Raw genomic sequence first — 26,549 nt, forward strand, 5'->3', positions numbered from 1 at the left:
CTGTCCAAATAGGGTGATGGAAACCTATCTTAGGATCAATAAATTCATTTGATGAAAAGGTCACCAAATCTAGTTGGTGGTCTTTTATATGAGTTTTTTTCTAAACCAGGTAAAGAAAATCCTAAGGAAGAAAGAAATTGAAAGAGGTACTTCACTTCTGAATTTTCCTTCTGGTCTAATCGCCATGTATTAAATTATATGGACCAGCAATTGAATGAGATAAAACAAATTCATAAAAATCATCTTTTACAATATGCCATTTCTTCAGAGGGATATAAAATAAAGTTACCATTAAAACATCAACTAAATCTGAACAAGACAAACGACAAGTTAATATTTCCCAATCATTAGAAGAAAATTAATAAATCTTTATAAAATCAAAGGAATCTTTCAGAATAATAGCTAAACCCCCACCTCTTTCCTTCTCTGGATTTTATAGCTATGTGGAACACATTCATTTATAATTGGGTCATCATTAGATATTAGCCATGTTTCTGTTAGAAAAAGGAAATCTAATTTTGAATCTTCTAACCAATCTTTTATTAATTTACAAAATTGGTTCTGAATCTGTCTCCTTTTAATTTTTCTGAATGCCCTCTCGTTCTTGTAGTTGTCGAAAGTTTGAAGAATCTGTCCCTCTCCACTTTCTCTATGCCCTTCATGATCTTGTAAGCCTCTATCATATCCCCTCTAAGTCTCCGCTTCTCCAGCGAAAAAAGCCCCAGTCTCTCTAATCTTTCAGCGTATGAAAGGTTTTCCATACCTTTTATCAAATGTGTCGCTCTCTTCTGAACCCTCTCGAATATCCTTCTTTAGGTACGGCAACCAATATTGGACGCAGTACTCCAGATGTGGGTGCACCATCACCCGATACAACGGCAGGATAACTTCTTTCGTTCTGCTTGTAATACCTTTCTTGATTATTCCTAGCATTCTATTCGCTTTCTTAGCAGCCGTTGTGCATTGTGTCGACGGCTTCATTGTCATGTCCACTATTACCCCCAAGTCCCTTTCTTGGGAACTCTCACTCAATAACAGCCCTCCCATCGTATAGCTGTACCTCGGGTTTCTGTTTCCTACATGTAAGACTTTACATTTTTCTACATTGAACTTCATCTGCCATCTCGTCGCCCACTCCCCTAGTTTGTTCAGGTCCCTTTGTAAATCTTTGCAGTCCTCTTTAGTCCTAGCCCCATTAAATAGCTTGGTGTCATCTGCAAATTTTATTACTTCGCTCTTCGTCCCCATTTCTAGATCATTTATAATTACATTGAAAAGCAGCGGTCCAAGCATCGACCCCTGCGGAACACCACTCGTGACCTTCCTCCAGTCCGAGTAGTAGCCCTTCACTCTGCTTCCTGTCCGCCAACCAATTCCTGATCCATCTGTGTACGTCTCCTTCCACCCCATGGTTCTTTAGTTTCCGAAGTAGGCGTTCAAAGGCTTTTTGAAAGTCTAAGTATACAATGTCTATGGGGTCCCTTTTGTCCATCCGTTTGTTAATTCCTTCGAAGAAGTGCAACAAGTTCATCAGGCACGATCTTCCCTTGCAGAAGCCATGTTGGCTTGTTTTCATAAGTTTTTGCCTCTCTAGATGCTCCTTGATGCTATCTTTTATCAGCGCCTCCACCATTTTCCCCGGAACCGAGGTCAGACTTACTGGTCTGTAATTCCCCAGGTCACCTCTCGATCCCTTTTTAAAGATGGGCGTAACATTGGCTATCTTCCAATCCTCCGGGATCACGCCTGTTTTCAGGGATAGTGATAAAAGTCCAAAACAGAACTAGGCTCTTGAAAACATTCCCTAATATCCGCTAGTGCAGGCAAATCAAAGTTCATTGAGAAAAATGACACTTTAGCACTTTTATTGTGGGTGTATGGTCCAAGGATGTTTCATGTTTGAGTACCCTGCTGGGTAACAATTGCTTGCTACTCTTATTACGGGCATGTCCCGATTCAAGAGCAGTGATTACTGAGGACCATTAAAACCCTCATTATTTCTATTACTCTTTTGATTTCTTTAAGTATGAACTGTTTTGAAAATTCATGTTGACTATCACTATTATTAAACGTCATGGGTTTATGACTTCCCAGTGGCTCTAAATCAAATTATACAAGAAATTTTTTTCATTTGGGTTACAATTCTATTCTTCTTTTGTGGGTTATATATTGGGGCAGATAAAGACCAGCATGGTCCATATAGTCTGCTCAGCAAGGTGGCTAGAATTGTACTGGCTGTTCCATTCAGATTATACCCCATCAATGCCTTTGTTTAGGGTTGTATCTACCATCCCGTGCAGGTTACAACTCTCAATGCCTTTTGTTGTAGTGTGAATGTTACTTAAATTTGATTTTGATTTCATTAATTTTGTTATATAGGGATCTTCTGTGCTTATCCCACACCTGTTTTTGTCCCCCACCTTGTCCTTGGGAGGGTACTCCTGGCATCCATTTCCTGTTCCATGAAAAAGTACTTCCTGATGTTGCTTTTAAGTTTGCCTTTTTGCACCTTCATTTCATGTTCTCAAGTTTTACTGCTTCCCCATCCAGGAAAAAGGTTTGCTTGATCAATAATACCGTTGAAGTATTTAAATAACTGTATCATATCTCCTTTGTCCCTTCTTTCCTCTTGGGCAGTCTATCGCAAACTGTGTGCCACAGCGATATTCCGGGTGTGCCGTGAGAGGCACATCATATAGGCAAGTCAGCCAGCACCTCTCCTCCTCGCTGGTGCCTTTTCTGGAGTCGTCATTTTAGGGTTAACAAGCTCAGGACCCCATCTGGAGGGCCTCCACACATGCGAAGACATCAACATGATGATATCATACTTGCACGTGACGTCATCATGTTGATGTCTTCAAATGTGCGGAGACCCTCCAGCTGTGGTCCCGAATTTAGTGTGCCATAGCTTGGAAAATTTTTCGAGACACTGCTCTTGGGTATACATATTCAGGTCTTCTATGCTCTTCATATACAACTTCTGGCAGACCCCATACCATTTTGGACTCTCTTCTCTGAACTGCTTCAGGTCTTTTTATATCTTTAGCAAGATGCCTCCAAAACTGAACACAGTACTTCAAGTGAGGTCTGAACAATGATATGCACAGGGCATTAACATTTCCTTTTTGCCGGTTATGTCTTTCTAGTTTAGGCCACCTTGTCACATCATCTCACTACCTTGAGATCCTTGGACACCATCATTCTAAAGTCCCCTCTCCTGGTCCATGTACATCAGCTTCTCTCCTATTGCATACAGCTCCTTCAGATTTCATTTTCTTTCCTGAGTGACACTGCTCTTCTCTGTCTGAGACTTGGCATGCTCAGGCCAGAGCTGCCTACTTCCTAGTTCCAGGAGGGAGTCTTTTTGGCCTGTCCTAGTTTTGAATTTGCATTTTCAAAGCAGTGTGGGATTTCAAGTCCCCAACTTTACCCATTGACATAAGTGCAGGAGGTCCCATAATGCATCAAGGTCGGGTTGCCTGAAATCCAGGAAAGCCTCCCTCATAGAACTGGGTAACTTGGCAGTGCTGCTGAGTTTACTGAGGGCTTTGCTTCTTTGACCGTAGAGTTGCCAGATAATGTCAGCTAGGCTTGTTTGAGACTGGTTACATTGTGAAACGGTTTCCCTTGTGTCCCTTCCTACCTGTTGCCAGACTCCCTTGGGCAGGGACTACAAAGATTGCCTAATCACCAAGACGGACTCTGGCTACTCTTTGCTTGGTGTCACTCGGCACTTCTACAGCCTGAAGGAACTGCTAGAGTATTATCAGAGCGCAACTCTGCATGCCAAGAAAGTCACCATCCAACTCCAGAGCTGCTACCCACCCATGCCCAAAGGTAAGTATGGTACAGGAAAGATGTGGTAGTACACTGCTCCTCTGAGGATGGATGATATTTATGAAGGTGTCAATATTCAGCCACCGGCGGTTAGTGTTCTTTAAATACTGGGTGTCGCTGGCAAAATTAGACCTAGATATTCCCACATCCAGGCACTGGCATTGAATATCCGGGATAGCCTTGATGCCCAGAAGTTATACAGGTATGGCCGACATTCAGTTCTGGGGCTAACAAAGCTAACTGTCAGTGTTAAGACTGCCATTTACATGCTCGGTTAGCTATGCTGCCCCCAGCATTGAATATCACCGGTGCCCACATAATTTCTGGGACCACCCCCAACTCCACCCAAAGACCACCCCTGAACTGGCCAGTTTCACTTTGCCAGTTAGAGCTGATATTCAACAGTGCTGTCCAGTTAAGTGTCACTGAATATCGATGAACAACCAACTTGACGGGGTTTAAATTGTTAGGAATCTTCAACATTGTAGATCTAGGATTGACAGTGTCAGCGGCTTAGCCTGAGGTGCTACTTTCAGTGGGCACATGCTATTTCCCCCACACACACACCCCTCTCCCATGACACCAAATCCAATACGTACATATATCAGCTGGCAAGGATTCCCAAGCCCCGCCAAACAAAGAGGTCCTGCTTGGATGGCTCATTCCCGCTGATGTACCTTGGGCTGTCCCAGTAATTTCTTAGTTCCATATGTCAACAAGGAAGACCTAACAAAAGCCGCAACTGGCTGACAGGGATCAGCAACATAATGCCTCTCTGCCTTAAAACTTCAAAGGGCCAGAGCTGCTCACAACACCAGCATGCTGGACCTGGATGAGACCAAGGCTTATTCTCTGTACCTGGAATTCCTGTGACCTGTCTCGGCCTGGGCAGCCCTCAGTCTAGCTACCTCTCTTGCAACCCTGAGCCAGGGGCAATACACCCAAAGCCTTCAAGTCATATATCACCATGAAACTACCAAGCCACAATGTTGAACTTCAGTAAGCAGAGCCACACAATATCACTCTCTGGTCAACCAGATTTAGAACTCTGCAAACCCCTCCCAATTGACCCTTCGGCCAAGGGAGCGGAACATCCTTATGAACAATTGAAATCAGCAGCTGTATCCTTTGAGGTTCCTCCATCAGTGGGGAATGCTCACCATCGACCAGTTGGTCAGTGAGCAAAAGACATAATACCCCACCCTCTGCTCCAAATAGCATCTCAATGCTAGCACAACTCATATTCTTCACAACCACTTGTACACAATCACCTATCCTTGTGCACCCCTCCCCAGAAGATATGGCACAACATGCCTCACTGTCAATGATCAGCCCTCACTTATCCAGCTACTCATCTCATCTCTCAGGACTGGGCCAGTAAACTCATAGAGCTACCTGGATGTTGAAAGCCTAGCCTTATTCCCAGGAGCCTCAAGATACCATTGACATCTGAGTGAGAAAGATCCCGGATTGGGGATTCTCCATTGCACAACGATTTGTGCTCCTGCTTGACACCCCCGCAGGGCATCTCACACCAAAGCTCTTCTGACTACTACTACAGCCTATACAAAAATCAACCACCACTTCAAGAAACAGTAACTCTCCAAGTTCCACTTCAAGCAATCAAAAACCCCCAAGGGTAGGAAAAGCCTCAGAGATGCCCGGGGAGTACTTTCTGGGTGACCATTAGCACTCAAATATTCTCTCCTTTCCAGTCATTGGCATAATAACCTCCCCACTGTAATTTTTATTTTAATGATATGTGCACTATTCAAATATTTAAAAAAAATGCAATATTCCACTATATAGGTAGGAAAGCACAAAAACCACTTATCTTATGTGTTCTATCGGTAAATGAAAGCTGTAATCTTCTCAGCTTATCCATTCAATAGTCCATACCGCAAGTTTCTAATTCTTAAAAGTCAGAAATATAGCCAATACATCCAACACTGCTGCATTTCATGGCTTAGCAGAGCCAGTGCTTCATGGCAAAATATTCCCACTGTTTCTTAAAACAGCTTAGCACAAGTCTATCACAAGCAGCTGAATAATAAACCAGTTTTGCATTTTGAGCCTCAACCATCTAATCAGATCACCATCCTCACTGATCTCAACATCGTTTTACAACTCACAGTTTATCTTACTACCCATTGGGCCATGGGCAGAGGCTACCACTACATCTACTGAACAAATCAGTGAACTACAAGAGTGGATGGATTACATATATCCTGGGGCTAGAAGGTCATGCTGTGTTCAAACCTCATCCTGGAAGATTAACCATTCCATTTTCCTACTTTGCTCCCCCCCCCTTCATTGAGCTATTGATCAGATGAAGAAACCCCAGTCATTTACCTGGTGGTCCTAGTCAGAGCGCAAGCTCACCCATCCATGCCATGGCCACCACCATGGCCCTCTTGCACTCAGTTTCCTTGAAGTGCATGTATTGCAACTGCTTGAAGGACATGTAAATCAACAGCATGTTCTCCCACCCACACGTCCTTTAATCCCTATTGCCCCACAAGGCATTCCAGGTCTTGGATCCATTCTAAAGCGCAGTACCTGCAAGGGAGAATCTCCTCCTCCCAGATAGACAGGACCGGGTTCTGACACCAAATATCACATCTTTAGGCTGAAACCACATCGAACATCTAGCCCACTCATTAAACACCTCCTTTACCAGCGAGGTTGGATCAGCCCTACTGCATTTAGTCAAGTTTCTCTCCTATTTTTCATTCAATATCACATGTGACCTTCCTGTAGGGGCACAGGATGAAGCTCAGATGGGCTGACACTCTGATGCTTCATAGTTAAGTCTCTAAAAAGGCCATAGCTGAGGTGCAAAGGCTACATCTCGGATGCATGTGGACATCCCATTTCATTTATGCTTCTCTCTTGGACACTTGGACACTGGGATGTGCTTGTGCTAATCCCACGTGGAGCTTAATCAACTGGGGTCTAAAACATGCGACCTTCAGAGTTTACCTAATGTCCCACAACACTAGGATGGGCCAATTCCTCCTTCCACAGCATTACAAGAGATGCAAATATTGATTGCTAAGGTTCACCTGGCTCCCCTTACATCTCGTGGCTCGAGTAACCTATATGTGGCTGACACATCCTGCTTGTCCTAGGAGAAAATGAAGTTACTTACCTGCAATGGAAGTTCCCAGTGGACAGCAGGATAAGTCAGCCACACAACCCACCCACCTCTCCTCGTCAGATGATCTGCTCCCTAGCTGGGACCCCCTAGTGGGATGGCCCAGGCTCGCCTGGCAGGAATAGCAACTGCACATACTCAGAGAGATTTAAAAAAAAAAAATCTCTCTGAGCTTTTGCAGTACATTTCTGTCCAATGGGAGCCACTGGATGATGTCACCTACATGTGGCTGACTTATTCTGCTGTCCATGGAGAACTCCCATTACAGGTAAGTATCTTTGTTTTCTCTGGCCAAAAGTTGGTAACACTAGCCAACATCTGTTTGGTCCCCTTTAAACTCAGAGCTCCTGCCCCAGGAACTCCCTTTGCATCCCCTTTCAAATGTTAGACGTTAGCCATAGAGGCTGCATGGATGCAGAGGAAGTCCATGTTCCTAATATAAGCATTGTGTTCTGTCCACCCTACACATTGCAGTATTATAGTTTAATTCGACAGACCGAACTGTAATTTTAAAAGCTTCAACATATCTCAGGGTTTAGATATTTCTGATCTGTCGTCCTCATACTGTAGCTGGCCCATTCGTTGATCTCTGCCTTCCTGCTGCTTTGCCTGGTCCAAGTACCTCATGCGTTCCACCTTCATCTCTCCTGCGCTTTGGACCCTCAGCTTTGCTTAATAACTTTCCTATCAGTACTGAAGCTTCAATTAAAATTCTCGGGGTTATACTTGATGACAGTTTATCTTATCATGAACATATCTCTTCTATCGTTAAAAACTGTTTCTTCAAACTACGCCAGATAAGAGCCATTTCCAAATTTCTAAATCCTTCCTCTTTAAAAATCCTAATACATTCATTTATCATTGCTAAAATCGACTACTGCAATGCTTTATTTTTAAACATCACTCAGAAGGAAAGAAGGCGACTCCAAATTATCCAGAATACGGCTATCAAACTTATCTACAATGTCAAAAAATTTGACCACGTATCCCCACTGATGATAGACGCGCATTGGTTACCAATTAACCATAGGATAATGTACAAAATAATGTTTTTAATCTTTAAGACTCTAACATCTAGCGAACCACAATTCATATCAAAATCACTGATCCCTTACAAACCACAACGATCTTTACGTTCATCCGAATCAAATTTACTATCTATCCCTTCTCTAAAAATCATCGGTACGAGAAGAGCAGATATTTTCACTGTCGCAGGTCCACAATGGTGGAACTCCCTTCCCCAGTACATTAGAATGGAACAAGATTTCTCAGCTTTTAAAAATTTTTTAAAATCTTATTTGTTTAGGGATGCCTATGACCTTTAAAAAATTCTAATTTATCTACTTTGTTTAAATTAACATTCACAAAGAGTGCCTTGTAATTATTTACCCAACCTTTCGTTTTTCCCTTTTTTTCTATGCCCTTATTGTAACTTTACCCCCTTTTTCCTCGCTTTCTTGTTAGTCAATATTGAAAATTGCTGTTTTTAAGTGTATATTAACGTTTTTCTGTTTTATCATATTATGTACATCGCTTAGAATATTCAAAATAGGTGATATATCAAGAATTAAATAAACTTGAAACTTGAAATAAAATAAACTTGAAACTTGAAACAGGAGGGCTTGCTTTATTCTGCATAGTGCTGTCAGCGTGTTATGTAAGGTGCCATTGACTTGTGTTCGAGTCCTAACGACTTGATGAACTGCTGAAAAACAAGAGTTTGTCCCACAAAACACACCTCCTTCTCCTTCCAAAAGGCCCTCATAAGTGGCATTTTACTACCCAGTTTGAAATCTGGGTAATTACCAATATTGATTTGCTTCCTTGCTCCTGTGGGAGCCCTATAATGTGCACTCTTTCATTCCCTTTCTGCAGACCCAATCTCTGAGGGAGCCAGCACTCCACTAATGCCCTCAGTTCATGATTTTTTACTGTTTCTGGTGTTTGTTCCTTTTGCTCCTGTTTTTTTGGTTTGATTTTTTTGCAACTCAGCAAATTTCAAGTTTTGTTAAAATTTTGATGTATCGCAATATCATTAATTCAAAGTGATTTACAATTTAAGACAGGGTCTTAATTATTAATTAAAACCAACACAAATGGACCTGACGTACCAATACATAAGGGAAGTAGGGAGAACTACAATAAGTATAGTAAAGGATACATACAAGGAAGAAACTTTAAAAGTATTGATAAAAGTGTAATAGAAAGTTAAGAACTTTTTTTTAAAATTTAATTTCTCAGAGCCAAAGACAGAGGACTAATGAGTTTAAGCAAGAAATGGGATCGATAGAGACTCCAGTAATTAGGTCTCAAAAGCATCCTTGTACAACCAGCATTTTAACAGTCCTTTAAATGTACTTAGTGATTTTTCTTCCTTAATAAATGATGGTAAGGAATTCCATATTCTGGGCGCTATAACTGCAAAGATTGTATCTTGTCTTGTATTTATTATACTAAGTGATGGAATTACTAGAAGGTTTTTGTCCTCTGATCTCAAACTTCTAGTAGGAATATATGGAATAATGTACCTTTCTAAGAATGATGGAGCTTTGGTTGTTAATATATTGAATGTTAATATTGCTATTTTGTAGGAGATTCCGTGAACAATTGGAAGCCAATGAACTTCTTTAAGAAGAGGCGACACATGATCAAATTTTTTCCTATTCGTTATAATCTTAATTGAGGTGTTTTGAATTAGTTGTAGTTGACGTATTTCTTTAAGAGCTATTCCTTTATAGAGCGAGTTGCAATAGTCTAACTTCGAAATGATCAGCGAATGTACAAGGATATTAAGTGATGATGAGTCCAAAAAGGGGGGAAATTGATCTAATCATTCGTAACCTCTGAAAACAACCTCTTACATCTGACTCATTGCACCCTTTGTCAGCTGAGCCACTTGCTGTTCAGTCTCTGCAGGCCTTTATACCTGCTGGTTAAATCTTAAATTGGAGCTTATCCAGACAGTCTTCCAGTGCTGTCAAGATGCTCCGTGAGATCTCAGCGATCATAGCATCTGAAAGCACTGCTGCCACTTTTTGGGTATCCGCTACCTTCCTGGGATCACTCCAGTTACCTTTTTCAGTGCTGCTCCACAGTGGCTTGGCTGTCATGGTTCGGACAACACAGCGCAATGTAAAGAGATTATGTACATTGGTTGAAATCTGCCTAAGTCTTAGGCAGGAAAGGCATTTTTAAAATAAATAAATAAATAGCCTGCCATTCCCTCTGCTTTATTTCTCCCACTCGGCCCTTCTGCCAGATCCTCCAAAAACAGGGCAAATTGTACAGATTTTCTGAAAGAATCTGCTGGGGTCTCTTCGTTCCATGTCCTTCTGGATCTCCTGTTATCACATGATCCGCTAGAAACTAATCTTATGTTGATTAGAATTGATTTGGTATTAGAAAGAAACTGATCGTATGTTATCAATGATTAGCACAGTGCTTCATTGACGATACAAATTATCAAACTGAAATCAATAAATAAACAGTGGTGCAGTGAGAGTGAGGGGCGCCCGGGGCAGTGGCACCCCTTACCTGGCCTTGTCTCTGGCTCCCCCCCCCTGTTCCTATCCTGACCTCGCCTGCTACGTGCCCCCCCTTCCCTTGTACCTCTAGTTGAAGTTGTTGCTTGCAGTGGTCAACAACATGCTCCTTGTAACCACGTCGGCTCTCCCTCTGATGTCACTTCCTATGCGTGGCACCCAGAAATGACATTAGTGGGAGAGCCGACGGGGCCGCAGAGAACGCATTGTCGACCATCGCAAACAACAACCAACTAGAAGTATAGGAGAAGGGGAGGGGGGCGCACACGTGGAGGGGGAGAAATGGGAATAAGCTGGGGGACGGAAAAGAGAAAGGATGCGGCGCCCCCATCAACATGGCGCCCAGATCAGACCGTCCTCTTACCACACCACTGCATATAAACTAAAATGCTGGACGACAGGAGGGACTGGAGATCTGACTAGCTTGTGTCTTCCAGATCTCTTTTCACAGTATAGAGAGGAAAGGGAGAGGGAGCCTGCAGAGACACCGAGATTTGTGAGTTCAAATCCATGATCTTGGGCCTCTAATCCTGGTATATACATAGAAATCCCACTACAGGGAGCTGTCAAGAGAATGGAGGATAAGGGGTCTCAGAAACCAACCTCCATTCTCTTGACAGCTCCCTGTAGTGGGATTTCTATGTATGTTTGAGGATTATCTCTAAATAATCCCAAAACTATCTTCTCAGATCTCTTTAGTGGCCTCTAGTCCTAGGCCCTGTAGCAGAAGGTTCTTCCTGTGACCTGTAGAAGATTGACATGCTTTGCTCACCTGACCTGACACTTTCTCTCCTCCTCTGCTCTGATTTTCACTCTCATCTTAGAAAAATCCAATTTGTTGATTATGAGAGGCAGCTGCCCCCAGCCCCAGACCTCCCCCACCAAATGTCGGCGCAACATCAGTCAGATGACATTCCAGAACATCAGGCCAGAGACCATCATCTGGGTATGCCAAAGTACCACACGTGCTATGTGTGTGCATGAGCATACCAAGGGTGTATTGTGCAGTGTGTGTATGTGTACCAGGGGTTATGCTCTGTAAGTGTGTGTGTGTGTGTATGTGTCAAGGGATGATCCGTGTGTGCTACATGCCTTCTATGTGTGTACTATGGGGTAATGTCTATTTATTCAGTATTTCAAATGTCTTATCCTACCAATTTGAAACTACTCAGTGGGTTTTAATGCTGAAGGGCATTCTCATTTAGACTGTGGGCCGTCATAAAACAGTCTCCCAGATCAGCCCCAACAGAGCAGAAATTGTGACACAAATTTGCATCTGCTCCAGAAAGGGTGTGAATATGTGCAGCGCTCTGGGTTTATTCCTGTCTATTTCATAAAATAAGTTCAAGTTTATTAATTTTAATATACCGACCATCGAAGAACACCTGGCCGGTTTACAACGTTAAAAAAAATGAAAAGTTAAAATTAAATTATTATGAGGGTAGGGGAAGTGTAAACATTAACATGTACAGATTACAAAAACAAACGTGAGTTTGGGGGTAAAGGGAGAAGGGAAAGTTAATAATTACATCGTTAAAAATAAAAAAGCAAATTAAAAAGAGCGGAAGAGAGGGGAAGGATATAACATCAGGAAAGGGGATCGCTTCTTAAAAGCAGTTCGTATACGCACATATTAACATAACTTCACCTCCACTCTACCCAAAACGCAACCCCAGGAGCGCTCATAAACAGATCATTGAAAAGCTGGTGCTGACTTTCTGTGCATGTCCTTTTTACACACACACATATATGTAGTACCCAATTTTAGAAGAGTGCTGGATGCATGTAACATAGGCTTTATACGTAGAAACACTTTATAACATGACCCCTATGTGTACTCTGTCTACCAGGTTATGCTGTGTACATAGTGCATTGTGCATCTGTGGGAACAGCTGACGTGTTATGTGCACATACATAGGTGTTTGATTTAATGTCTCTTCCCTTCTCCTTCTATGCACGTCAGGGTGAGAGCCTGGGGCAGGGATCCTTCACTAAGATCTTCCGGGGCATCAAGCGAGACATTGATAATGAGGAGAGCTACGAGACGGACGTACTGCTGAAGGTGCTGGACATCACATACAGGAACTTCAATGAGGTGGGGCCTAGACCATGCCTGCCCTTCACCAGCTTCTCCCTCCCCTTACCACCTCCAGCCTCTCCCTCCCCTTGCCTTCGCCAGCCTCTCCCCCCCTTCATCTCTAGCCTCCCCTAGACCTTTTCTACCTTTCCTCTCCTTCTCCAGCCTCCCTTTCCTCTTACATTCTCCAGTCTCCCCATCCTTTCTGCTTATCTTTTCCAGCCTCCCCTCCCCTTCTCCTTCTCTATTCCTGCCTCCCCTTTTCAGCCTCCCTGTTATCTTTTCCAGTCTCCCTCTCCTCTTACCTTCTCCAGACTTCCCTTCCGTTCCTCTCCAGCTTCCCCTCCCCTTCTCCAGCCCCTCTTCCACTCTATCCTTTCACTCCCTTAGCTTCTATCTCACCTTCTTCCACCTCACTTCTGTTCTCCAGTTTCTTGTTCAGGGCCTTGGAAATTGTTTAGCACTGTATAACATAGGAACCAGCTCTGTGGGTGCTTGAAAACCCCCAATTTTGAAAAATTCCTTGCTGTGTCCAGGGAGAGATAATTTCTATTGGGTCTGGAACCCCCAATAATTTTGAAAAGTTGGCTCCCATGCTGTATAAGGTTATCCTGGATTGTTTCCCGAGTAACACAGTAAAGCAGAGATGGGAGGGAGGAAGAGAAAGAGACAAGTGGGCTGGATGGGAGGGGTGGTGGGAGATGAGGCCCACTTTTTTGAAACTGCTTTCAACTCTTAACTCCCACTCAATGCTGTCAGATACCTATGCCCACTGTATCATTTCCTCTACCATAATCTCCTTAACCCTGTAATTTCCTGTCTAAATTAGATTGTAAGCTCTTCTGAGCAGGGACTGTCTACTGTATGTTAACATGTACAGCGCTGCGTATGCCTTTTCAGCTCTATAAAAATAATAAATAGTAGTAGTAATATGAGTAAAAGCTTATCCTGAAGATTTTGTTTCTGGATTCTAATTCTTTGGTACAGTCCTTTCTGGAAGCAGCCAGTGTGATGAGTCTGATCTCCCACAAACATCTCGTCCTGCTGCATGGAATCTGCGTGGGGACAGACAGTAAGTGATCTTGAGTACCTGATTGTAAAAACCGTTTAGATAACCTTGATAAGCGGTATATCAAATCCTAATAAACTTAAAAAAAACTTTAAAAACTTAAATCACAACCCTCCCCCTCCCCCACCCCCACCCCCATCTCCTCTGCATTTATACAGAGAATAGCAGGTCAGTGGGAGCTGTAGCCTACCTGCACTTCATTTAGGTATCCTGATACAGGCTCAGCTGTTTTCTCCTCCCTGATTGTGGGTATCCTGGTGCAGGTATGTTTGAGGTTCAGTATGCTGCTTCTCCATGATTGCAGACAACCTTATGGAGGTGGTTTTACAGCTCAGTCTCAGGTATGCTGCTTCTTTTCGGCTTTGCAGGTATCATGGTCCAGGAATATGTAAAGCTTGGACCTCTGGACATTTATCTGAAGAAACAGAAGGACGGCAGTCGGATCACGGCCAGGTGGAAGCTTGAAGTGGCCAAGCAGCTTGCGTATACCCTCAGCTTCCTGGTGAGTCACCAGAGCCACACATCCATTGATGCAGGCCACAGACTAGCTTTAGAGTACCCTATAAATACTGAATTAGGATCAGGAGGAAATTTGAAAATTCCTAACTCCTGACTAGGTACAATTACGGTAAGTCTTAATATATTATGCCTGTTTAAGCAAACTCTGTCTATGCTCAGCCCAGTGGGGTAGCGCAGGTAGGAGGCATCCCCATTCCCTACTGCCGGCACCCCCGAAACAACCCCATGGGAGTGACCTTAGGGATCTGGCCAATCAGAGTATTAGGCCATTCCCAATGCATCCCAGAATGCACTGGGATGGAGGCCTAAGACTCCGGATGGGGGTTTTTACTGGAAAACAGCAGAGGAACTAGACAAGTGTTTTACCGTACACAATAAAATTGGTGCAATTGGTTTGGACATCATATTTACCTTTTCCTTTTGTTTCTATTAGAGTGTGAAACAACTTCCATAGGAAGAGATTAAAAAACTAGGAAAAGCTTGAAGTTGACACTGAGGAGAAACATGATAGATGTGTATAAAATCTGAGTGCTATTCACTAGAGCAGGGGTGGGCAACCACGGTCCTCGAAGGCCACAACCTGGTTAGAGTTTCAAGATTTCCATAAGAAAATGCATGAGATCCAGTGGCTTAGCGGGGGTGAGCAGTGCCTGGGGCAGTAGTGCCCTTCTCCGCACCCCACACCCCCGCCGCACGCACCACCCCCGCACGCACATCCCCCGTACCTTTTTATCTTCAGCACAACTAGCCATACACTTGCTGCTCCGTCAGCTTCGGCACTCTCTCTGACGTCACTTCCTAGGTGCGGGTCTCGGAAGTGAAGTCAGCGAGAGTGCCGAAGTTGACACAAGCAGCTAGTTTGTGGCTGCTCGCGCTGAAGTTAAAAAGGTTCAGGGGGGAAGGGAAGGGGTACATGCACGGCAGGGGGAGGAGTGGGAGTAGGGCGGAGAGCAGGAGGGGTGCCAGCGCCACAAGGAAGACTGCAACTCCCTTACTATGCCACTGATGAGATTTATTTAAATCACACTATAACTACAAAAAAAACACTACAAAAAGATACTAAATAGAAGCCACATAAAGCAGTGAAAAGTCTAATAGACTCTCAGAGCGACCCACTCTGTCTCAAGCACCAAATATTGCAATCTCCCTTTTTACAGATTCCTTATACATCCGGGGGGGGAGGGGAAGTTATTTGGTATTTATCTATAATATTGCAATAATATATGCAAATGCAGTGTAATAGTTATGTGAGGAAGGGAGGGAGAAAAGGATTGGTAATGTATTAATTTTATGTATTTTAAGTGTGTTATGTATAATGCTCATGTTTAATATAGTTGTATTGCACTGTCAAAATTTGAAAATTAATAAAGAATTAAACAAATATTCAATACAAAACATAATATGTGATGGATAAGCAAAGGGAGAAAATTCTCCAGCGCTTTCCACACACTGGTGAAGATATAATAACCTCCACCTGCACACCATCACTGGACCCCTCTGGTGTGCTCTAATTAATCACAAAACAGTGAATGAAATAATTACGTGATATAAATTAATCACAATACTACAGTGCTAAAGTGAAGACAGAGTAGGACGCTCTGGGAGTCCCCTAACCGACTCCTAGGGTAAAAAAAGCAGACTTGTTGAAGGCATGGTCCGAAGAGCTGGAATCAACAGTGGGGCAAGAAAAACCACTGCCAGGGTCAGGTTCTACCAAGCCCGGTTTCGGAGACTCTGGGTCCCTTCCTCAGGAACCTGTTATACTGGACGGACAGCAATCATTAGGACATGAGCGGCACGAAAACAAAGTAAAGAGTGTGCAAATATGTTTTGCACAAACACACTTACTGTAGCGAGTAAAGCCGATGTTGTCATCCTTTGATTTTCGCACAGTAGTGCAGGCTGTGGTCTTTTCGAGCCTTGACTATTGCAATGCCTTATACCTAGGAATGACTAAGACAAGGTATAGGGCATTGCAAATAGTGCAAAATGCAACTGCCAGATTGACTGCAGGAATACCGAAATATGCCCGCATTACACCTTGGCTTTAGAAATTGCACTGGTTGCCAGGAGCATTTAGAGTACAGTACAAGGCTACAATGATAGGCCATCAATTTTTGTATGGTACAATCCCAAAGTATTTTAAGAGTAAGATGAACTTCAATGTAGAGAAATGCAAGGTCATGCATATAGGGGAAAAGAACCCGATGTTCAGCTACAAAATGCGGGGATTAGTACTAGGGGAAAGTAACCTTGAAAAAGACTTGGGTGTGCTGGTGGATACAACAATGAAGTCAACGGCACAATACGCAGCGGCCTCAAAGAAAGCAAACAGAATGTTGGGTATTATTAAGAAGGGTATCACAACCAGAACGAAGGAAGTCATCATGCCGCTGTATCGTGCGATGGGGCGCCCGCATCTGGAGTACTGTGTCCAATATTGGTCACCGTACCTAAAGAAGAACATGGCGATACTTGAGAGGGTTCAGAGAAGAGCGACAAGAATGATAAAAAGTATGGAAAACCTTTCATACGCAGACAGGTTAGAAAGACTGGGGCTCTTCTCCCTGGAGAAGCGGAGATTCAGAGGAGACATGATAGAGACATACAAGATCATGAAAGGCATAGAGAAGGTAGAGAGGGACAGATTCTTCAGCCTATTGGGAACCACAAGAACAAGGGGGCACTCGGAGAAATTGAAAGGGGACAGGTTCAGAACCAATGCTAGGAAATTCTTTTTCACTCAGAGGGTGGTGAACACCTGGAATACACTTCCGGAGGTTGTGATAGGACAGAGTACATTACGGGGTTTCAAAGAGGGATTGGATAAATTCCTGAAGGATTCTGGGATTGAGGGATACAGATAGGGGTAGAGATAGGACTATGAAAGGTTAATAGATAGAAGGAAAAGGGGGAATGAAGGGTTTCAGGCAGAGGATCACTTTACAGGTCATGGACCTGATGGGCTGCCGTGGGAGTGGGCTGCTGGGCGCGATGGACCTCTGGTCTGACCCAGCGGAGACAACTTCTTATGTTCTTATTACTTATCAGCCTACGTTCTGAAAATTCTGCTTTGTTAAAGGCTAATGTTAATCCATAATATGTCGAAACTTGTGCAATGACCTTCTGGTGTGCAGGAGTGACATTATGGAATTCACCTGTAGAGCAGTTGAGAAAATGCGCTGATAGAGGAACTTTTAGGAAACTCCTCAAAACACCATTGTTTGTCAATGCTTTTTTATAGGGTCTGATTTGTCCTGTTTAAGGAATCACTGTGCATTTAAAGTTTAGATGATTTGTTCCTTTCTTGGGCTGTTTTAGCTATTATGTACTGTACGTGCATATTTGTAAACAGCCTAGGAATTAGACGGTATAGAAATTTTTTTAATAAAGAAATAAAATCTCATGCATATTCACTGTGGAAATCTTGAAAATTGAACTGTGGTCACCCACCCCTGCACTAAAGGCTCAGGTGTATCAAATGTTTTCCTTCTAGTCACAAAATGGGAAAACCCCTTTAATACATCTGAGCCTATGTTTCATAATGCAAGAATTAGGAAGTAGCTGCTGGAGCTACCTGGTGCTCTCTTCAAAGCAGAAGGAAACACATTATTGAAGGGCACATTTAGACCTTGTGGACTCTGTCACAGTATGTTGCATAACTGAGATCAGGAAAGGGATTAAGTAAAATGTCAGACTGGTCACAGGTTATTTATGACACCAAACCGGGTTCAGTGCATCCCTAAAGAGAAGAGAGTGACAGAGGACAGTTAATTCTATAGCTTCCTCGTTCTGTTTATGCTTAGTAGTATTTATAGACCGCACTTCGTTATAATATCAGTGCGGTTTACAAAAATATATAAAAGAAAAGAACACCATACAATAAAGTAAAAGAAATTACAGATTAAAAAAACAGTAAAATAGTCAAATAGTTTTGCCTCAGAACAGACTCCCAAGAGCAGCAAAAACAAGAAGACCCAAGTTTCCACAGGAGAAGAACAGATCCAAACAAACGAGACTGTGGAAACTCAATGTTCTCTGACTTTTGGTAGTAATTTATTAAAAATGTTTTGGATAAAAGCAATATCAACAAAAAGGCTCGTTCCACATGTGTCATAAGAGGAGCCAGAAATGGAGCCTACGCACAGTCATGATATCATAGACTGAGTTGTTCGGCGTAGTTTATAAGCTCCGGGTTCCAGTCATTGGCCAAAAACCTGTTTAGTGAAACTCTTCCTTTTAGTTAAACTGATTTTTCAATAATGTAAGCTCAACTGAAAGAGTTCACTTAAACAAGCAATGATTTTTTCAAACTTTTGATCAAACTTATTTTAAATACTACGTTTAAACATTTTATAAATACTAAGTTTTCATGATTTTTGTTCTATATGCACTGATCCACTCAACTGAAAAAAGTGACTCCAGAGTCATTCATAACAGAACAATGTAAAATCTTAAGAAAACGCCACTTATCTGAAGGCAATTGTAGCCTGGAAAAATGCCGAAGGCGATTGTAGCCTGGAGAAATACCGACGCGGCCAGCGTTTCGCAGAATTATATTCTTATCCTCTGCATCAGGGCCATAGATTAGGCATTACAGGCTTCTGCATACAGAAGAAAACACGTTACATACATATGCAGAAGCCTGTAATGCCTAATCTATGGCCCTGATGCAGCGGATAAGAATATAATTTCACGAAACGCTGGCCGCGTCGGCATTTCTCCAGGCTACAATTGCCTTCAGATAAGTGGCGTTTTCTTAAGATTTTACATTGTTCTGTTATGAATGACTCTGGAGTCACTTTTTTCAGTTGAGTGGATCAGTGCATATAGAACAAAAACAACGTTTCTCTTTTATCCGGGTTTTGTATTTTTTCATTTTTTGTTTCCATTTATTTTTATCTTCCTCTTTGTCTGTTTTGAGCCATGTTCTTTCTAGTTTTCTGAGTTCCTGTTTAAGAATTAGTAGTTCAGCATCAAACCACTCTTTCGGTTTAACACTTCTTTGCTGAACTCTCCCCATTTAGTGGGGAAGTCCTGTTCTTCTTTAATTTTGAGATATAGCTCATAATGTGCCCAGAATTCGGTTGGATTTATGATGCCTCTGCTGATGACTGTTTTTTCTTTATGTTTTTGCTTATGTGTTTTGCAAATGATTGTTTCTTTTTCCAGCGTAAATCGAAATTGCAGATATAATGATCGGACCATATACATTTCTCCCATGTTCCTGTACAATATTGTATTTTTGGTTCTGGGATGTCTTTGTGGGAAAAAGTGACTATATCTAATTGGTGTCCCTTTTCATATGTTTCCTCCGTATCTGGTGTTGTAAAACCGAGGGTAGTTAGAAACGTATCAATTTCAATCACCTCTGGTTTTTTCACTTGTTCTAGGTGAATGTTTATGTCGCTCAACAGCAGATTATACGGTCCTCTTATGGTGTTCGCCGTGAGGAATTTGAAGAATTCTTCTTTGGCTCTTGTCCATTTTTGGGGGGGGATATAAAATAGTGTTATAAGCTCTGTGTATTGGCTCTTAATATTGTACATAGTCTAGCTCCTTCTTTTTTTTTTTTACATTTACAATTATAATTTATGACAAATAGATATATCACCCCTCCCAATTATATTCAAAAAATACACTCAAATTGAGAAATTGAAAACTACTTTCCAACCCACCCACCCTTGACGTGTATGACCAAAGGGCATAATCACTAATCACTCTTTGCAAAATGATGTCAATGGCTCCCAAATCTTCAGAAACTTCTTATAATGTCCCTGATGTATAGCCATACTTCGTTCCATCTTAAAAATATGACATAGAGACTCCCACCTAAAGGTCTATCCCAGTTTTTCCAATAAGCTGAATGGCAACCCCTGTCATAATAAAGAGAAGTTTATTATTGCGAGATGATATTTAGCTTTTAGCTCTCATCATAGTGCCAAATAGCACCGTGTCATATGTAAGTGTAAGTGCTCATTCTTATTTGCTAGATTTAGGGCTCCTTTTACGAAGCCACGTTAGCAGTTTAACGTGCGTAATAGTGCACGCTAATTTGCCGGCCATGCTAGCCACTACCACCTTCTCTTGAGCAGGTGGTAGTGTTTTGGCTAGCGCGGGGGTTAGCACATGCTAAAAAGGTGCGTGCGATAAAGCCGCTAACGCGGCTTTGTAAAAGGAGCACTTAGTTTCCTTAATGATTAGTAAACAGAGCCCTATACAAAGAAATCGATTCTGTTTATAATTTCCATTGCCTAAATCAATTAAGCTTTTCCATCACTGTTAGATCAGAAACTAATTATTTAGTTTTTAGAAAGCTTTTAAAAACAGTTTAATTGAATAAATTTTTGAACTGATTGTTTTTATGATTTTTTTCAATATTGCCTGTTTAACCGGATTTGTTACCGATCATCTGCTTTATTGTAATCCGCCTAGAACTTATAAGGGCTGTGACAGAATATAAAAAGTTTTGTAATGTAATGTAATATAATTCCAAAGAATAGGAACAGAAATTTAAAAAAGATAGACTGATGATAACCTAACTAAATGAACTGAAGGTAAGGACAATTGCAGATAACTGAATGCAAATGATGTGTTGGCTCGTTCCTGAGAGTCTCAGTTGCTCCCTGCTATCGCAGGCTGGGTACGGGGCTGGATGGACCTTCAGTATCAGCCAGTTCTGCAGTTCTTATGTCCTTGTGTTCTTCTTTTCTTCCTCACAGCGAGACAAGAATATCATCCATGGAAATGTGTCAACTAAGAACATTCTGCTCAGCCGGGAGGGAGACAGCAGCACCGGGAGTCCCCCTTTTATTAAACTCAGTGACTCCGGAGTCAGCATCACAGTCATGACCAAAGAATGTGAGTGCAGAAAGTCTGGGGTGTGGCAAGGCGTGGCTGAAGAATTCCAGGCACCGATATACTACAAAATACCAAAATATAGCAGGGCACTGTTGGGGAAGGATTAGCTAGAGCATGTTATGGTCTGCAATAATTCCAGTCACTTCTGTAAAATATATTATAGCCTCAAAAACTGAGGAATTGTCACAAGCCTCCATGACTCTCTTATCACCTTCTAGGAATGAGGAAGGATTTTATATTACCTAAGGGATTTCATCTGGATCACTACTACACACACAGTTATCATAAGGCAAATAATTGAACATGGCTGAATGCCAGGAATAAGCTGTAAGAAAACATTGGCATTTCTGGAAATTGTCACTTAGAAGCACAGTTCATTCTAGCTCTCCTTCACTACCTCTTATCTCTCCTAAGCCTAATCTTAACCCTCACCCTACACTTCTCCCTCCGTATCCGCAGATTCGCTTATTCATGATTTTTCGGCTGCTGACTCCACCCCCTAATTTTCATCACTGAACCCGGCATTTCACATTAAAAATCGCTGCTCCCAGTGGTTCTTGAAGGAAATTGCTGCTCCCGGCATACGGAGCAAATCGCAGGTCGGGTTATTCATGGTTTATTATCTTTTTCAGGTCTATTTTACCAAAAAACCGCGAATTAACATGCAAAAAGTTATTCGCTGTTTTTCGGTATTCACGGCTATGTTCTGCCCGCATCCCCTGTGAATACGGAGGGAGAAGTGTAGTAGAAAACAGTCGTGTAGTAAGGAGAGCGTTGGGGGGGGAAAACTGCCCCAGGTGCCATCTTGGTGAGGGCGCTGGCACCTGTCCATCCCCCCCACCACATCACATTCGCACCCTCCCTTCCCCGCACCTCTTAAAAATCTTCACTAGCGCAAGAAACTACTCTAGCCTGCTGCTCACACTGGGCTGGTTCCTTCTGAAATCATTTCTGGGTCACAGGTTCAGGAAATTATGTCAGAGGGAAAGTCGACGCCAGCGCAGGCAGCAGGTTGGAGTATAAGCTGGTGAAGATTTAAAGAGGTACAGGGGTGGGAAGGAAGGGCACAAGTGTGGAATGGGAGGGCGGAGAGGAGTGCATGGGGGGGTTGGCACAGAAAGAGCAGGTGGTGCCACCTACCCTTGCCATGCCACTGGTAGGAAATATGGTGAAAACAGCCTCCTCCTTTCTAAGAGAAATACCAATGAAAAGCACCAACCTCAGCCCGTCAGAAGCCAGAAAGATGTCTGGGTCTAGGCCAGTGGTCTCAAATTCACAGCCCGCCAGGTACTATTTTGAGGTCCTTGGTATGTTTATCATAATCACAGAAGTAAAATAAAACAGTTTCTTGATCATATGTTTCTTTAGCTATAAATTACAATATTATTATTAAGACTTAGCCAAAAGGAAAGATTTATAAACTATAAAGAGTTTTACCTCATGCAAAATCGTCATTTCTTTAATAAGACATTAACTATTTTTTTCTGAGGCCCTCCAAGTACCTATAAATCCAAAATGTGGCCCTGCAAAGGGTTTGAGTTTGAGATCACTGCTCTAGGCCGACTATGGATAGATCTTGCCCCTGAATTGTTCTTCCCTGGGTCAGTAGCTGCCAGAGTTCCTCTCAGATGTCCTTTCATTCTAGTGCTGACGGACCGCATTCCCTGGGTGGCACCAGAATGTGTGCGTGATCCTAGGAGCCTGGTTCAGGAGTCAGACTGCTGGAGTTTTGGTGCCACACTCTGGGAGATCTTCAACGGCGGAAGTATACCTCTGAGTGTCCTGGAGCCAACGGCGGTAAAGTGTTTCCATTCTGTTTACTGTGCCCTCATTAATGAGCCATTAAGCATGGTCTCTTGACTTATTCCTTTCCATCTTGCATGTTGTACTTCGGGAGAAATTCTATAAACAACGCTTTAACTTAGGCGCCGGAAGGCATCCTACTGGTGTCTAAGTTAAGAGGCAAATGCCATTTCAAATGGAATTATTACTACAACAGTACCATAACTAAAGCACGCAGGACTTTAGCACACTGACAATCCTGTGGTGACATTTGTGCGCTGGACAAATGCGTGCTGCCACTTCCGCCGTTCCCGTATGCATTCTGAGGGGCTGTTTATGTGCTCTGAGGGGGCATGGGGGGAACCCCCCCAACTACTGTTAGAAATGCTTGCACTCCCGTTGGGGGACCCCCCCCCCCCAGTATACTGAAAACTCCCGTTCTCCTTCCCTTTTTCAGTGTTCGTGAGTTATCAGTGTAGGGAGGTTCCCCCCATACCCCCTCCCCAACAGGAGCATGAGCACTTGTAAGTGTAGTGGGGGGTTCCCCTCACCCCCTCAGAGCGCAAACGGGAATGGCAGAAGTGGCAGCGCGCATGTGTCCTGCGCGCAAATGATTCTGCGGGATTGTTAGCGTACCAAAGTCCTACGCGGTTTTGATGGGTCACCACTACAGCTACTATTTATCATTTTTACAGCGCTGAACAGCGCAACTGAAATGAAAACTCAAAGCGCCTACCGGCACCCAAAAAAACGGCACCAGAATCACACTTCCAGAGGTGCCCACCAGCGCCTAATGCCACTAAAGGATGACATATTGTAAGCAGCGTGAGAAAGCGAATGAATGAAATGTAGTTGTTAAGGCACTTCCCCCGTCCTGAGGAAGATATGAAATGGGGTGGGAAGATATGGTGGGGCGTAGTGTAACAGCGACATTGCACTTAGAAAGCTACGTTATCTAGGGCACAGTTCTTCAACCGCCGTTCCGCGGACTGCTGCCGGTCCACAGGAAATTTTTGCCGGTCTGCGCAGGGCCGGCAAGATTTACTCACTTCAACTTCCTGCCGGTCCGCACAGGGCCGGCAAGATCAACATGTGAACCGTGCGCTGGGCCGGAGAGATCTTGGGGAGCCTCCGACAGTGGCTTTCTCCCCTCTTTGCAGCTCTCCTTTACTTCCCAGCGCAACGATTAATGAAGGCAGCCTCGGGGCTTTTGCTGAGTCGCGGCTGCCTCTGATGATGCAACTTCCTCTTTCCTCAGAGGCGGCGCGACCCAACAAAGGACCCAAGGCTGCCTTCGTTAATCGCTGCGCTGGGAAGTAAGAAGAGCTGCTGGGAGGGGAGAAAACCACTATCAGAGCCTGGGAAGCTGCTGGGCAGGGGAAAAAAGGGACAGCTGCTACTGGAGAGGGAGAAGGAGAGATGCTTCTGGGAGGGGAGGAGGGAAAGGAATCTGGGAAGCTGCTGGGCAAGGAAAAAAAGGGACAGCTGCTACTGGAGAGGGAGAAGGAGAGATGCTGCTGGGAGGGGAGGAGGGAAATGAATCTGGGAAGCTGCTGGGCAAGGAAAAAAAGGGACAGCTGCTACTGGAGAGGGAGAAGGAGAGATGCTGCTGGGAGGGGAGGAGGGAAATGAATCTGGGAAGCTGCTGGGCAAGGAAAAAAAGGGACAGCTGCTACTGGAGAGGGAGAAGGAGAGATGCTGCTGGGAGGGGAGGAGGGAAAGGAATCTGGGAAGCTGCTGGGCAAGGAAAAAAAGGGACAGCTGCTACTGGAGAGGGAGAAGGAGAGATGCTGCTGGGAGGGGAGGAGGGAAATGAATCTGGGAAGCTGCTGGGCAAGGAAAAAAAGGGACAGCTGCTACTGGAGAGGGAGAAGGAGAGATGCTGCTGGGAGGGGAGGAGGGAAAGGAATCTGGGAAGCTGCTGGGCAAGGAAAAAAAGGGACAGCTGCTACTGGAGAGGGAGAAGGAGAGATGCTTCTGGGAGGGGAGGAGGGAAAGGAATCTGGGAAGCTGCTGGGCAAGGAAAAAAAGGGACAGCTGCTACTGGAGAGGGAGAAGGAGAGATGCTGCTGGGAGGGGAGGAGGGAAATGAATCTGGGAAGCTGCTGGGCAAGGAAAAAAAGGGACAGCTGCTACTGGAGAGGGAGAAGGAGAGATGCTGCTGGGAGGGGAGGAGGGAAAGGAATCTGGGAAGCTGCTGGGCAAGGAAAAAAAGGGACAGCTGCTACTGGAGAGGGAGAAGGAGAGATGCTGCTGGGAGGGGAGGAGGGAAATGAATCTGGGAAGCTGCTGGGCAAGGAAAAAAAGGGACAGCTGCTACTGGAGAGGGAGAAGGAGAGATGCTGCTGGGAGGGGAGGAGGGAAAGGAATCTGGGAAGCTGCTGGGCAAGGAAAAAAAGGGACAGCTGCTACTGGAGAGGGAGAAGGAGAGATGCTGCTGGGAGGGGAGGAGGGAAAGGAATCTGGGAAGCTGCTGGGCAAGGAAAAAAAGGGACAGCTGCTACTGGAGAGGGAGAAGGAGAGATGCTGCTGGGAGGGGAGGGAAGAGAATTACTGCTGGATAGGAGGAGGAGGGAAGGGAGAATGAAAAAAGGAAGGAAACAGCTGGCAGAGAGATTAGAGGAGGGGAAGGGGAGACACAGGCATGAGAAAGTAGAGAGATTGATGATAGGAAGGGGTCAGCAGAAAACTAAGCAGAGAGGGACAACGATGATAGATCTGGTGTAGGAGAGATAAAAATGAAGAGAGCAGTGAAGCTGGAATGAATCATGTAAAAAGGAGAGAGGGGGCACAAGCTGGATGGAAAGGGGAGAGGGGCATAGAAATAAAACAGATACCATATGGAAGGGGGAGAGGACAGACAGTGGATGGAAGGGGCAGATGCTGGATTGAAGAGACAGAGAGGGCAGACGCTGGAAGGAAGAGATTGAAAAGAAGATTGAAAGCATAAACCAGAGACGACAAAAGGTAGAAATAAATAATTTTATTTCTATTTTGTGATTAGAATATATCAGATTTGAAATATATATCCTGCTAGAGCTGGTGTTAGACATAACTGGGGACTGCAAAGCCCAGGCAGTGCTTCTTTAGCTTCCAGCTGGCTTAGGGCGCTCTCTGACCAGGGGGCAGTTGCCCTAGTTGCACTCCCCTAAAACTATTACTGTCATTTGTGACTGCAGTATTCTGTTAGCATGATATTTCTGTGTAGCATTCTGTAATAATTTGGCTTGTTCAGTTTTCTTGATAGTAGAGGGGATATATGTGAAGGGGAGGGGAGACAGGGGTTTTGTTGATCCTGCTCTGAATTATTTGTATTTATAAAATGACAATTGTACAGAATATTGTTTCTTTTTATACTTTAATAAAATACATTCAATATAAAATCATAACTGAGGCTTATGTGGATGGGATCAGATGATTTGTGGGGACCGACTCGCGGAGATGGGGCGGAAACAGGGTTTTTAAATTTTAGTCCTAGTAGTTTGCCGGTCCACAAAATAATTCTTTTTTTCTGCCAGTCCACGGGTGTAAAAAGGTTGAAGAACACTGATCTAGGGGATAAGAAATGTTCAGTATATTACTTGATAATGAATCAGAAAGAATGACAAATTATTGAAATGACTAAGAAAACATATGGAAGGGATAAAAATTCAATGAATTGAGATTCTGGAAATTACTTTAAAGATATTAGCATACTTATTTATT

At 43.5% G+C, this 26,549-nt stretch overlaps 1 protein-coding gene across 2 annotated transcripts in view; it reads left to right on the plus strand.

The window, feature by feature from the left end:
- The window catches only part of JAK3 (Janus kinase 3), a 138,665-nt gene that overhangs the window by 32,903 nt on the left and 79,213 nt on the right, over nt 1-26,549 (plus strand). For both annotated transcript variants that reach the window (XM_033957213.1, XM_033957214.1), the window contains exons 10-16: nt 3,654-3,837; nt 11,361-11,482; nt 12,500-12,631; nt 13,601-13,685; nt 14,051-14,184; nt 20,924-21,062; nt 22,708-22,859. In XM_033957213.1, coding sequence (XP_033813104.1) covers nt 3,654-3,837; nt 11,361-11,482; nt 12,500-12,631; nt 13,601-13,685; nt 14,051-14,184; nt 20,924-21,062; nt 22,708-22,859 — 948 coding nt within the window. The remainder of the gene's footprint in view (nt 1-3,653; nt 3,838-11,360; nt 11,483-12,499; nt 12,632-13,600; nt 13,686-14,050; nt 14,185-20,923; nt 21,063-22,707; nt 22,860-26,549) is intronic.

This window comes from Geotrypetes seraphini, chromosome 8, assembly GCF_902459505.1.
Source record: "Geotrypetes seraphini chromosome 8, aGeoSer1.1, whole genome shotgun sequence".
Taxonomy (NCBI): Eukaryota; Metazoa; Chordata; class Amphibia; order Gymnophiona; family Dermophiidae; genus Geotrypetes; species Geotrypetes seraphini.